The sequence below is a fragment of the Sinohyriopsis cumingii genome, chromosome 1 (genome assembly GCF_028554795.1).
Source record: "Sinohyriopsis cumingii isolate HCF-2022 chromosome 1, ASM2855479v2, whole genome shotgun sequence".
Lineage (NCBI taxonomy): Eukaryota > Metazoa > Mollusca > Bivalvia > Unionida > Unionidae > Sinohyriopsis > Sinohyriopsis cumingii.
The window spans coordinates 44,025,051-44,040,438 of record NC_142961.1 but is presented as its reverse complement, the minus strand read 5'-3'; the positions used below and the strand labels follow the sequence as shown (position 1 = coordinate 44,040,438).

At 34.3% G+C, this 15,388-nt stretch overlaps 1 protein-coding gene across 15 annotated transcripts in view; it reads left to right on the top strand.

Moving 5' to 3' along the window:
* Nucleotides 1-15,388, top strand: part of LOC149806795 (uncharacterized protein C1orf87-like) — a 76,918-nt gene that overhangs the window by 42,958 nt on the left and 18,572 nt on the right. For 14 of the 15 annotated variants that reach the window (XM_089957792.1, XM_089957750.1, XM_089957776.1 and 11 more), the window contains 5 exons: nucleotides 1,640-1,793; nucleotides 2,299-2,402; nucleotides 2,920-3,103; nucleotides 7,523-7,617; nucleotides 13,117-13,237. In XM_089957792.1, the coding sequence (XP_089813918.1) occupies nucleotides 1,640-1,793; nucleotides 2,299-2,402; nucleotides 2,920-3,103; nucleotides 7,523-7,617; nucleotides 13,117-13,237 (658 nt within the window). The remainder of the gene's footprint in view (nucleotides 1-1,639; nucleotides 1,794-2,298; nucleotides 2,403-2,919; nucleotides 3,104-7,522; nucleotides 7,618-13,116; nucleotides 13,238-15,388) is intronic. The other variant, XM_089957818.1, reaches the window with a different exon arrangement.

Below are 15,388 nucleotides of genomic sequence, written 5' to 3'. Positions count from 1 at the left end.
CATTTCCTTTTTTATTTATTTATATACTCTGAGTTGTTCTACTCAGAGAACAAATAACATCTATTTTTTTAAGTTTTTCTTAAATAGTTTTTAATATGTTTCTGAATGACAATGTTAATAAAAAGATCTTATTGTTGCAAGAGGATCGTAAATTTACAGCATCAACTTCACGTTGCATACTTGATGAAAAGGGATTTTTATTTTTCAGCCACGTCTCTCAAATACATGGTATTGTTTGTGTTTGGGTAAACGTATTACTTAAATTGGGTGAACATGTTACTCAAGAATAGTCTGGAAACACTCCAATTAATTCAAACATTTCTTGATAACCACTAGCAAATTCTCGTTGATATAAATTATTAACGACATTGTTTCTGTTTTCTTATTTTTAATTTATTTTAGAATTTGTAAAGTGTTTCAACTGAGTCTGTTTGTTCACAACGTGCTAGATCTAAGTCAGATTTCTTTAATATCCACGTTGAAGGTGACAACGTTGAAAAAATTTCCAGGATTTTTTATGCGCACGAGGTTTTTCCATTTCCCGTAAATCTTGTGAGGTACGTTCCTCGGACATTGACTTAGATGTTTTATGGATTTATAACTGGGGTGCAGGGTGTGGAAGGGGAAAGGATGGGGTGTTAGTGTGGGTGTGGTTGTGAGTAAGGGGTAGAAAGTACCGTTCTAATTGCCAGTCTAGTTAAACCGACTTCGCACGCTAGAGTTCTCGTGTAAGACTGCCTGTTATTTCAATTAAGTCGTTATTTAGACGTCTCAGTGTTCTGCCGACACATGCGCATACTTGCGGAGTATACCAATGACACTTAGTCGGCTTTACAGCTATAAAAAAAAGATTTAATTTTCATAACTATTTTGTATACATTAATTAACGAGTGATGAATGAATACATATCATTCCAATGAAATAATTGCAGCGGCAATAATACTCACTGATATTTTCATAGGACAGGTTTGTCTACGCATACATCAATGTAAACACATACTGATGTAAACACATACATCAGTGTAAATACATATATCAGTGTAAACACATACATCATTGTACACACATACATCAATGTAAACACATATATCAATGTACACATATACATCAATGTACACACATACATCAATGTAAACACATACATCAATGTAAACAATTGTCCTTGATCATTGTAGGATTTGTCAAGGTCTTATTTGATTTTAGAACGCATTCAAGGATTAATGTATATTTATTTCAAAGTTTCGGCGTTTACATTGTTTGCCTAAAATGTATGGAACTGAATAGTATCTTATGAATAACTGATAAGGACATACCATGTGTCATGGACAAACTCGTATTTAGATGATACTTTATTTGGTAAACATGGAATTATAAAACCCCAAAGAGGCTATATTTTGTTGTCCAGTAATCAACTTATCATGCAAACTGAACAAAATAAAAACAATAAAGATCAAGAGCTCCAGACTTAAGAATTCGTAATTTAATAACCTCAGCATCATTGAAATTTAGTAGAAATGTACAGAATGTGCAATTTTAGGAGAAAGATTTAAGCGTCTTATAATTCTAGGGTTTTGATGCTGAGTGGACACCAGCAACGTCTTGCAAAGTATTGTCATGTTTTGGTCTTTTCTTACTCCAGTATTCGTTCATATCCAAACCGCAATGTTGCCATACTGTTGAGGAAAGTAGAGCGGGAATTGGCGGGATCCAGTTATGCTATAAACTGGGACAAGCTGTTTGACGATTTCCAGAGAGAAGACTCAGGTCATCGTGAGACGCTGTCAGCAGCGCAGGTAGGTACCTGTATGGGAAATTCTCTCTCTCTCTCTCTCTCTCTCTGGCTGGTTTAACCAACAGGCGAACTTGGCAGCCGCCTACGGCGCCAAAATTGGGGGGGGGGGGGGGGGGCGGCAAAGGCGGTGCCCTACATTTTTTTAATGATGAAATTAATGCATTATCAGGCCGAACGTGTATTTAATACTTGTCGCATGCAGTATTTATTTGTTAAAGTTTATACTAAGCAATGCGTCGGGGTGTGGCGCAAGTTAGAAGGTTCGCCTTGGCCGCAAAATACCCGATCACCGGCCATATATATATATATATATATATATATATATATATATATATATATATATATATATATATATATATATATATATATACTCTTTCCAATTAGATCAGTTGAAAGAGCGTCGGACTCGTAACTCAAGTCAAGAACGTGTTTAAAGTGATGTTAAAAACACAGCCATTACATCTTCTTTTTATACTTTATGGGCATATATTTCTTTTTTGTTTCAGATAAAAAATATTCTGTACGAGAATCGTGTCGCAATTCAGGATTCTCTCATCCAGGAAATTCTGGACACTGAATGCCGTGGTTCCAATAGGGACGGACAGTACAGGTATTTAAAACGGGCACTTAATGTTAAGAACAGTATTACATAGTGGTTATTTCTTTATTCTTTACTTTGGTCAAATACCTAAGCCTTTCAGATGCCAACATTATTTTCTTGGGGCGTGGGGGGGGGGGCGGCTGAATGGACTACCAGTATGTATGTATGTATGTATGTGGGGTGGGTGGGGTGGGCACCCGCTCATATGGACAAATACGAGTATAGCAATGCCCTGATTTCATCTCTGAAAATATTCTGGTCTAGATCCTTAAACCTTAATAGCTGACCACTACAAGCCACCCTTTCCCGAAAATAATTCTGCGGACACCCTTTGTATGTATGTAACATTAAGATTTCCAATATTATATATGGGTATACTATATGCCAGGCATGATCTCTGGCTCGCTTTTATCCATTTCTTGAATGATATTTAGGAAATGAAACACATAAATGAATTATGTGGAAATGTTTTAATTAAGGAAACTTCATGAAAGATACAACAATCAGTGGTCTTCAAATTTTCCAGATGGCAGGCTTTCGTGGATTTCCTAAACAGAGTCCGACCGATGAACACTGGGCTCCAAATTCCAGTAAGTAAGCGTCCACTAGAGTATGCCAAACAATACCCCGCCCCGGTGCCCAATTGGCCCAAAGCCGATGATAATAGGAATGGAGAGCGAGAGGAACCCAATTACGGCAAACAAGACGAGGTCTGTGTGTTGTCAGTGTTGATTTGACACTCTTCAGACCTTATGCACCCTTTCGTACACGTCAAAAACGCAACAGGTTGAATATTTTCTCGGATTTTCGGTGGGGGGATTATTCATCTAAGCCTATACCACTGTGTAGCAAACTAAGGTGACCATTTAGTACTTTCCACCGCTACCGACCAGTCAACAGTGTATTATCAACTGAGTGCAAAGAACAAGCGAGACGTGATATATACTTGTGTATTTTATACCATGACACATCTGGTGCCTCTTTTTGATTGAGCGTAGTCTTGTTTTCTTGGTAATTTAACTAATGTTTTGTAATAATTAAGAGGAACCAGTCTAATAATTTTAAGGAAAATACAACAATCACGTAGTTGTATATGTTTGCATACTCAAATAATTTATCAATGATGTAAATGCAATAATTTGTGAGGATTTGGCGAGAACGCGTTCTTTTAAATGATCATAGATGATAATTTCATATGGAGAAGGACTGTTTTGAAGAAAATCCGGGAAAAGACCTGATATATAAACGCTTTGACAGTTTTTCACAGCACAATGTTCAGCAATTTGATGTTTACTGTTGCGTTAATATTATCAACTGAAAATTACAGAAATGAAATTTTCACAATCCGTTCTGCACCTCCTAAATTAACAATTTTGTATGATCATACAGGGACATACTTTGTTTCCTTTTGCTTTCATATGTACCTTTGGTGCTCTCGTTGCTGCTTGAAATTATTGTGATATTCTGACTCAGACCTGATTATTGATATGGTCATAAATTTTAAAGGTGTTGTGATTGTTCATTGAACCTTCATCTCCCCTAATCTAATGAACAATATGTTTTCATTTTGTATGAGTAAATGGGATGTTTAGTCAGTTATATATTGTATGCATTTCCTATTATGGATTTACACATCTGGTATCATCCACATTCAATGAAAGAAATTATAAGGGAAATAACGTCAACGGTATTTAGTATCTTGATTATAGGTTTTAGGTTTTTTTGCAGATTTGAGAAAAATCATTGAGTGTATTACCTTAACAGTTTCGTCTGTCATTGAAATCGTTTATTATTATTTGGCTATTACTATATATTTTTAATTTGGGACGCGATGCACGAAATTTACATGCATTTTTGATGGCTAGAGTTTTACAAGAACCAGTTTTAATAACAAAATATTACAACTGCAAGTAGCCTGAAAATCCATCTTCACTTCCAACGGCTATCGTTTATACGTTATGATCTAACGTGGATGTTACCACGGCTGATTTCCGAATTTCCATGCACATTTTTTATCGAAATTCCATATTAAGCGTTCTTAACTACTTATCATAATAGACATAAGACATAAGAGTCATCATCGGGTATTACAACAAATAAAATTGGCTGAGAAGAGCTATTATTCCAACATACAATCGGCTAAAAGCAAATACAGACAGAGCCGCATGATTATTGTATATACATATATATAACACATAAAATATAGAACCATTTATCATATATTGAGACATGAAATGCATATCATAGATAAGACACCGACGCATTTACCATACACTGAGACATGACATATGTATCACACAAAATCATGGAGGTAATTTACCATATGCTGGGACATGACATACGTCTCACACATAAATCATAGAGATATTTACTGTACACTGAGACATAATATACATATTACACATAAATCATAGAGGTCTTTACCATACACTGAGACACGACATACGTAGTACATAAAGCATACAGGCATTTACCATAGACTGAGACATAACACATAAAGCATAGAGGCATTTACCGTACACTGAGACATAACACATAAAGAATAGAGGCATTTACCATAGACTGAGACATAACACATAAAGCATCGAGGCATTTACCGTACACTGAGACATAACACATAAAGCATAGAGGCATTTACCATAGACTGAGACATAACACATAAAGCATAGAGTCATTTACCGTACACTGTGACATAACACATACAACTTAGTGGCATTTATCGTACACTGAGACATAACACATAAAGCATAGAAGCATTTACCGCACACTGAGACATAACAACATAAAGCATAGAGGCATTTATCATACACTGATATATAACACATAAAGCATTGAGGCATTTACCGTACACTGAGACATAGCACATAAAGCATAGAGGCATTTACCGTACATTGAGACATAACACATAAAGCAAAGAGGAATTTATCATACACTGAGACATAAAATATAAAGCATAGAGGCATTTACTGTACACTAAGACATAACACTTAAAGCATAGAGGCATTTACCGTACACTGAGACATAACACATAAAGCATAGAGGCATTTACCATATACTGAGACATAACACATAAAGCATAGAGGCATTTACCGTAGACTGAGACATAACACATAAAGCAGAGTAACACATAAAGCAGAGGCGTTTACTGTACACTGAAAAATGGTATACGTATCACACATAAAGCATAAAGACATTTACCATACAGTGAGACATAACATACACATCACATAAAGAATCGAGGCACTGACCTACACTGAGACATAACACATTAAGAACAAAGGTATTTACCGTACACTGAGACATAACACATAAAGAATCGATTAGGCATTTACCGTTCACTGAAACACATGCATTTGAAACAATGATTTAAATGGACATTTTGAAATGTTAGTTTTAGGCCCATATAATTATAATATCATGCAAATAAATTCATAATATAATGCAGTGATAATCATATACTCGTATGAAGACTAGAAATACATACATACATACATACAACACAAGCATATTTAGCTGTAGATGACAAATCTTAATTTTAGGATATGCAAGTTGGGGTATGAAAATGATAGAAAAACGTAAATCGCGACATGCAGAAAAGGACTGCCACTGCTAAAGTACGAGATCAAAGACCAAATCTGCATAACAAAAATAATTCAGGGGATAAACTAGATCCCTATCTGGACTAAATATAATTGATAATTTTGATCATTTATTTGTGTGTAATTTGTCTTGAACGTGATTGATTATCGTAGTAATTGGGAGTGGGCTTGTCTTTGGTGACAGTTATCCTGTGAAATGTACGTTATATTGTGGAGCCCGCATTAGTGGAAAAGCGCCTCACTTTTATTACTGTGTTGTGCCAGTGTGTATGGTTTCGGTCTTGGATGAAGTTTCCTAGACTCCTTAATGCCTTCAGTTCATTTAAATGTTTAATCATTAAGCAGCAAAGAGAGTTTATTTTGCCGTGCCGTCACTCACTTCTTTGAGCTTGGGATCAGTGTCATAGCCTTAGAATATTTGTCATAGAGTCAGTGTCATAGCCTTAGAATATTTGTCATAGAGTTTTGGTTGAACTATTTCATTTGCAGCGATTTCTTAAACCTCATGTTATATTTATATTTGAGCTTAATATAAAGCAAAGATGATTCAATCTGCGACACAATCATACGCCCCCTTTCCTCTGGGGTCAAGGGCATTTTCATGGAAGATTGCTTTGAAGTTTTGATTAAAGTTCGTCACTTGTTTATATTTCCTAAACTCTATGACGAATTACGTCAATACTTTGGAAGTCTCAGTTCATTTGGCAACACACTCACGCATTATTTTGATCTCAGGGTCAAAGTCACAGTTAAGGAAGATTTGTTTGGGGTTTTGGTTAAAGTTTTGTTAAGGTATTCTAATATTTTCCTAACCCTTTCTTGGATTATGTCTGCACGTGATATTTCTCATTATAAATCAAATACAATTCACTCTGCGACACACACGCTAACGGCTTAAACCTTGGAGGTAAGGTCACAGGGTTAACAACGTTTTGAGCTTGACCTTGACATGCAGACCTTGGCCTACTCATTTTTAAGTTGATAATTGGATTTGTAGGCCTTTATTACATATTTTGCATTAAAATTGAATATAACTAAATATTAGGAGAACTAAGTCACATTATGAAGAATTGATAATTAAATCTTTCATATTATTCTTTAACCAATTATGCATACTGTAAATAAAATCCAAATGGTAAAACAAATCTATCCATTTAATTTATGAATAACGTTTTCATCCAATGAAACATGATCAAGTTTTATCTGTTTTTAAAATAGACTGACTGAACTGAATCTAGGATTGTTCTTGTATGATTTAAATATTTGCTTTGCGGATCGCATCAGACTACTAAATAGATTCCCGACTACAGATGATGAAAGAAAACTTCGCAAATGCTAAATATATCTGTATGAATTCGCAAGGTGTATACATTTTAGGACACATTTTATATTTAATTTCATTACCATAACTTTAATTGAGATACGTCTATACAGTATATCTATGGAAAATGGGACGCATAATCTGTTGTAATGGATTTATAGCTGACAAAGATTACCTTTTGCATGAGATAAATTTTTTATTTCATCTAGCCACTCCCCACTGTGAGGCAGACCCGACATGATCCCCCACCACAGGAACCGCGATACAGGGATACATCCCCACCCCCACGCATGCAAGATGACAGGTATGCCAATGGAGGATTTATATTGCATCTTCCAAGTATATGAATTAAAATATTGCTTCCTCTGATCTGCTATAGCTCAAGATGTAAATAAATATCATTACACTTGCAACTAGCGATTGAGAAAAGTACACGTGAAATTTAGCACTATTGGAACATATCAGTTGGCTAACGTAACCAACTATCATACGAAAAAGTCTTATATGTACAAAAGATACAAAAACATTGCCTTTGGCACAGTATTAAATTTTAACAAAAACCAGTGATTATCGAAATTTGGCTATATTTTTGTTTCTGCCGATAAATAGCTAAAAGATTATAAATTAAACTCTTAATTATTTAAGGTAATGTTAATGACATCATTGTTCAATACATTAGTCATGATTTAGGTATCTGGAGCTGTGTGAGGACTTTTTGTTATCTGCCAAATGCTAAAGTTTGAATAAATTCATTGGCACACGATTGCATTCTTCAATGATGGAACTCTTACCAGTTTGTGGTAGTCATCCTGAAAACACTAAGTCATCGATATATTTCTGTCAAATTATAATTAACACTATGTAATTGATGCATTTCTGTCAAATTATAACTAGAAAAGTTATCAGCAAGAGTGAGTGTAACAATATTTTTATAGTTTTTATGCATCTACTCTTTGCACTGCAGGCATCTGCATTTGGTCATATCTGTTTGTTCATACGTACGTCCAGAGATAGTTGTCAGCAAGAATGCACAAAAACCACTCAATGTAAACGAATTAGATTTTGATAGATTATTTATATCTATGAGGTTTGCCTGATTTGGTTTACAGCAATTTAATTTATATTTTTGACATTTATTTAAGTTTAGGACTTAAAAACTTGACTAAAGCCTTGCTAACATGATTAAACACAAATCACATGAAAGAGACAAATTAAATTTGATAGGCTTTTTTTATTCATATGTAATGGATTGAGTAGATTTTTAGACATTTATAGCAATTTCTGAATTGTTTGAAAATCATTTGCAAACTTCTGGACATAGTTTTGTGGTCAAAACCTTATTAGTGCGATAAAGCAAAAATCACTTGATATAAACAAATCAAATTTTAGTTGAACTGTTTGTATGCATATGCAGACGATCTGAAATTGTCATGCTATTATAGCATTAAACATTAATACATTTGGTAACACTTTTGGACTTCAGTTTTTTATGTGCAGTGGGGTATATGTTTATAAATTGAATATATGCTTAAGTGTTTCCTGAAAATCACAAGCCTTTAGGGCTTCTGGCGGATGAGTGGTCTAACGAGCTCGCCTTTACAGTTCACTCATATCTAACTTCTGTCTGCATGGGTGTGGGTCTCAGGCTTGGCCATGGTGGGTATGTGAGAAAGCTTGCCCGTAGCTTCCCATGGGTTGATGGGTCTTCCCGGGTTCTTCCTCCACCAGACAGTATGTTCGCCACATATAGCCTATATTGTGCTGAAGGGCGAGAAACCCACAAAACCCACAACCATCATACACCTTCAAGTTATTGGTTCCTGTAAAATTAAATTTACATTAAGACCATGGTTGGGCTTGAGATTAAATAACTACCCCATTACACGTAGTTTACAACGTATTTTAATTAAGCAAGTCTAGTTTTGTTAAATTTGTTTACATGCTACCCGTGCCCTACCTGTGTTCTCAGTACAAGTTGTTAGAAATTTTTATTCGGTTGAAATTAATAACCTATACTAATGAAGAAGATTAATGTAGTGAAATGAAGTCGACATAATTTGACACCTTGGTTTCCATATCTTGTTCCAGGCGATATTACGATGATCGTTATTACGATGAGTATCACTCCCCTCGTGATACTAGGTAAGCTGGATGATACGCTACATCATCAAGCTTTTTTCTACATAACACCTATAACTAACTGGTGACTTTGCTCTCCATCATCATGCATGCATGAACATTAGTATTTGTTTATAATTTGTTGCTTTATTTATTCACTTTCTTGTAAACCTTTTTCCCTTAAGTTATACAGTGTATGTTCTTGTCATGAAACAGCTATATCAGGACTATCTTTGGTTTGGAGATCACATAACTTCTTAGCCAGAATATTTTTTTGTTCTCGACCAATAAAAACCGATTTCACTTTTATAACATCATTTTTGATTGGGTAAGAATGACACTAAATTTCAAACTCGAAAGTTGTAAAAGTTTCTCGGCATTTCAAACAAATACTACTGAAGACTTGAAAATATTACTTGAAATTGACACATGTACTACTAGCCTATTGGTTGGTCATAACATTTTAGAGTAATGTTTTATGACAGAGTAGTTAGGCATAGTTCCTCAGTTATAAAACTTGAGTCAAGTCCAAGTCTCATTCAGAAACATTATGTCCGTATTTATACATTTCGGGTAAAATTTCCTTGTGGTGGTTGGGAGGTGGAGCATTTAAATAGCGAGTAAATGTTATGACGGAGGAGACTCATTGCCTGATTTGACAGTTTTTGCAGCTACTCCTGGACATCATTTCTGCTAGTTTTTTCATCATCGAAAAGACAGCATTGAATTTAGAAGCATTACATAATATACAAACCATTCACAGCTTCTTCTCATTCATTTCCATTGATAATATTGAATATTAACAAAGCTATATAATCTTCAACATAAATACCTGATAAATCATTTTACTATTAACTTTTCAAGAGGAGGGATTTTCATTTACCTCACCCAGAGAAAGAGGATAAAAGGTAAAACATAAACGTGCACAAAAATGACTGCGAGCTCTTGATTAAATGGAATAGAAAAGTTTTTATTTTCTTTTTATAGTCTTGTCAAAAAAAGTCTGCTTATTGATCTATGAAGTTGATATCTACAATCTTTGTCTGTAACTAAACTTCACTAATATGACATGCTGGGTGTTGATATACAAAGAATCAACAAAAAACAGTCAACAAATGACACTCTTCTTGGTTGGTTGAAGTTATCATCTTGTTGTTTTCTTTTCAGTCAATTAAACTTCCATGGTGTATGCAGCTTATAATAAGGCTATCCAAAAGCTGAAAGCTGTGCAAATCTAAGAATTTAGATAGATTAAAATACTAAAATTTGTCACGTAAAAGTTTTGTCAGTATACTTTCACGATCGAATGTTTACTGCATTTATGAAAGTGCACCATACCTTCCAGGGAAAGACTCTGTTTGAGCATATACTTTTTCATGTATCCTTCTAGAAATCAAGACTGGAAATCGATGTCAGAACTCCATATTGAAATTAGATAATAAATGGATAAATAAAAATACATGTACATTAATTGTATCAGGAATTTAAGTATATTCTTTTCATTAGATCAGAATAAAATATTTATATCATAAATCAATGTTGACTAAGAATTAGTCAAAGATTAAAAATGGATAAATCAAAGCATCTATCTTAAATTGAAAATAATTACAAAATGTAAAATATAATGAATACAACTACCATTTATACTGTCTTATAAATGATCGTACCTTGACTAACCATGACTATATTTAAAAAATACAACAGTCATCCTCCTCATCTTTGTCATTATCATTACCATCATCATTATGTTTTCATACTTATTAATCTTGCCACTACCTTCTCTATTAACACAGACATATTATTTGTCAATAGTTACGTAGATCACAGAAAAGTTATGTGCATTTATGTCTGTAGGTGACCTTAATGTCCGTATCATCCTTAACTTCTGCGGACAATAAGGTATGATCGAAAGGGGTCTTAAGGTCAACATACACAACAGACCCTTTCTGTAAGTTGGGGTTTTTAATTGCCTCACCCAGGTGATGCCATTTGAGGATAAGGGTAAAACTAACACGTTTACTGAAATGGTTGTTAGCTTTTGAAGATAAAGAGTGATGGAAATGTTTTGATTGCTCATGTTCCTCATTGTTGTGTAAACCTTTCTTTCACAATGTCTTGTCATCTTATTAGCTGAAGCTGATAACTAAACTAACCAGATAGGTCCTTAGAAATAACAGACTAGGAATAAATAAAATGGTCTAAAATGTAAACAAATTATTAGGTGTAAAATGGCCCTCCTTTAGATTTTATTTTCAATTAATAACACTTTCATACCAGATGCCATTTTTGATAATGTAATCCATTAAGAACAATCAAATTTAAGAATATGAATATATACAAACAGTTTTAAATACTCTTTAATAGATTTGATTTTAGTTAAGAAACTGTTACGATCAAATGATGAAAGAATAATTTGCTATCGTTTCCAGCCAACTCTGCCTTTGTAAATTTGACATTCGTCAGATTATCTATTTTTTTAAAATATGCTTCCTTTCATAGATCGAGATTAAAATTGATGCAACAAATCCAAGCTGACATTTCAAATTATCTTAACATTAAAAAAATTGATTACCTAAAGAAAAAAACATGTATTATATTAATGTAAGGAAAATAACTGTGCCAACTTTAATTAGATCGAGATCGAAAATCAATGTCAGAAATCAAAGTTGACTCAAATTTACTGTCATTTCAAATGAATAAATCATATCTAGCATACCCCTCCCATGGATTTATAAAAATTTTTTAATGAAATAATAAATACAAATATGTTGGCTTTAATTAATTTATTATATCGAGATCAATAATCAGTGTAATAAATCCAGCTTGATAATGCATTTTAATCACAAGTTTAAGTTTATAAGTAAAAAAGAACATACCTATGTATTTTTTGAACCGAAATACATGGTCTTTGATATTTAAAATTAGGGGAGCTTTCAGTTGAATCATTCTCAGCATATCAGGAGTGCAAGTATTTTTGTATGTTTTCCTTTAATAATCAAGATGTTAAAAAAGATGTAAACATTCCAATGAATATAAATGCATACAAGTTCTTGGATATAATATGGAGTACCGTAAACCTTTTTCCAAGGGTTTTGGTTGAAATCAGAATCAAGATCTTAAACCACGGTTGCCTAAACATTAATTTCATATTTTAAAAAATGGATAAATTAGTGAATGTAATTGCATTTCATTTAAATAAATAATGTTACTATTTGGAAAACCCCACCCACCCATTTCTGAATTAAAATTGATGTCATAAATCCAGGTTGACCAGAGAAAAATAAAGATGTGCTTTTCTAGTATTATTACATAAAGATCGAAAATCAACTTAATACAAGAATACATGAAAACACTTTTTATTTTATTTTTGGTTAAGTAGTGGGGGGCATCTGTCTGGTGTGCCCCCCCCCCCAAGAAAATCAACTTAAGAAATACAGGTTAAGTTTCAAAATATAATACAACTGCTATTCATTCAATGAACTTAAATAAAATACACTATGCAAATGTGGAGTTTCCTCGTAAGTTTATTCATTAATGTTTAGTCTAGCATTACTTTGATGGTTGTGCAAAATTGCATTGGCTAGGGATTTCCACTAATGCATTTCTATTGAAACAAAATTCAGAATGTATTTATACCTGTTGTGTCTTCATGTTGCATGCATATACCTTTCCTTTAACATTTTAGAAAATATGATGACTATCGTGACCGACCTAGCCCTCGTGGAGGTGGAGATCATCGAGCGGCATTCAGGGAACAGATAGATAAACTAGAGGCCCAGTTACACGATTTGGAGAGAATGCATCAGGTATTGGGGATGAAAGTCAGCATTATGACTTTCATATAGTGCACACCTACGTGCAAACAGCGTAATGTGAAAGCAGCATTTTGCTTTGTTGGCTCAGCTTAAGAGTTCATGTAAACATCATAGACCCTGATACATCACATGATCTCAGTCTATGCTGTTCACAATTCAAAACATGTTATACACTTATAAATAAGGAATGTTTTAAGAAGCAAAGGCCCTTCATACATGGCGTGTAATCAATTTCAAAGGTTCACTGACGTCATTAATACTGTAAATTATGAATTTTAATTCCCATAATTGCAAACAGATATAAAAATAATAAAGGAATTAAAGAAATAAATAGCAAAACTATATTTTAACAATAATTGCTCCATGATAAGCAGAATATGTTAATTTAGGTATGTGTATCAGAAATTTCAAAAATTCTATATCAGAATTCTTAGTAGAATTAGATTGGCAGGTTCTGCATCAAATAATATTTTGAAAAAGTTAGAAATTGTGTGAAATTAGGCATGTACGATTTACTTCATTTAGATACACATGTGCTAATGTGTTCATCATAAGTTTAAGGGATATACAGTCCAACTGAAATAACCTCAACTGGAGCATCTTTTGGCTTGCAGCGAAAAAAGCCCCTTTGGATGTGCCGTAAAGGCAGTAATTATAAAATGTATTTTTTTAAAGGGTAAGACTAATTATAATTATGTAATACTTACCTGCTAGTATTGTGTTGCAATCTAGGCATTAAAAAGAAAGAGGCTGATCTTTGGAGATAAAAGTACAGTTCTGAAAAATGATGGCCCAACCCTGTAGTAGAACTCATATAAAATATTTGGAAAGGGCTCCCTTGTAGGTCTTAATGGTGGATGAGGAGGAGTCTCTTTTTCTGGAGAAAAAAAGGATCTTCAACTGCATTTAAAGGGGACAGATGAGATCAATGCATTTCTTGCTGTGCCATTTACAGAAAGTTCTCCACTTGGTATCATAAACCAAAGACGTCTGCCTTCTAGCCAGAGCAATTCATTTTGCAACCTTGCTTGAAAATTGATCCTGATGGATAGATCATTTATTTGATCCAAGCATGAATGAGGAGAATTTGTGAAGTGTTGTGCAAGTGGAACCAGTTGTGTTGTTACAACATACCCCTCCTCAGCAGTTAATGAACCACAATCAATTGGGTCAAAGGAGAGCTTTCAGAATAAACTGTGACTGGACATCCTGCTCTAGTAGAGAGCTTGAGGTACTGTTCTGAAATGTGGGAGGATAGACAAACACAGTCAATGTCTCCTTCTAGCTGAAGTCTTTGCAAAATATCTACCTTTACCTTTTCACACAGATAAAAAAAAAGTGTCTCTGCTACTGACTGGTGCAGAGACCACTCAGTGGGGGCTGCTCATCCCTGTCTGAACAGACTGTCCACCAGAATATTTCTCCTGCCCAGAATGATGTAGTCTCTACGAATGAGTTCAAAAAGCTGTTAAATGGAGGAGATACCAGGCTTCCAAGCAGGGAGAAGGATCATGAGTGTCCTCTTGAGTTCTGTGGTGTGCTCTGACCGATGTGTTGTCTGTAGCATCCAGATGCAGTGACATCCTATGTTATTGATGCACTGTTGAAGTGCTAAAAATACAGCTGTGTTTCTAGATTGTTAATATGAAGGGAATATTCCTTGAGATCACAGGCTCTGCAGGACTGCTCCCTCAGACTTAGTAGGAGAGCATACCCACCTATACCTGAGGCATCTGTGTATAAGAAGGGGCAAGGTTCTCCTGCATGAATTAGAACTCCAGCCAGAAATCTGTCCTGATTTTTCTGAACAAATATAGGGTTGGTCTTACTTATTGGTAGCCTAACTCTAGTTGCTGTTAGACAGATGAAAGTGAAAAAGGACCATTTAACAAGCAAGGCACTTAAAACCCATGAAATGAAACAAAAAATGGATATAGATGAAACTTAATGAAGGATGGGGGTAAAAGATATCAAATACAATACGAAAAGACTATAACTGACATCTTAAAATTTTGAAAACCTAGAGTGCCATTAGACAGTGAGAACTGTATAATGTCCAGGAAATGAAGAACAATTTTCTGACTTGGGTATTAGACTGGGATCATGTTGATTTTGATTCTAGACCTATAGTAACTAATTGGA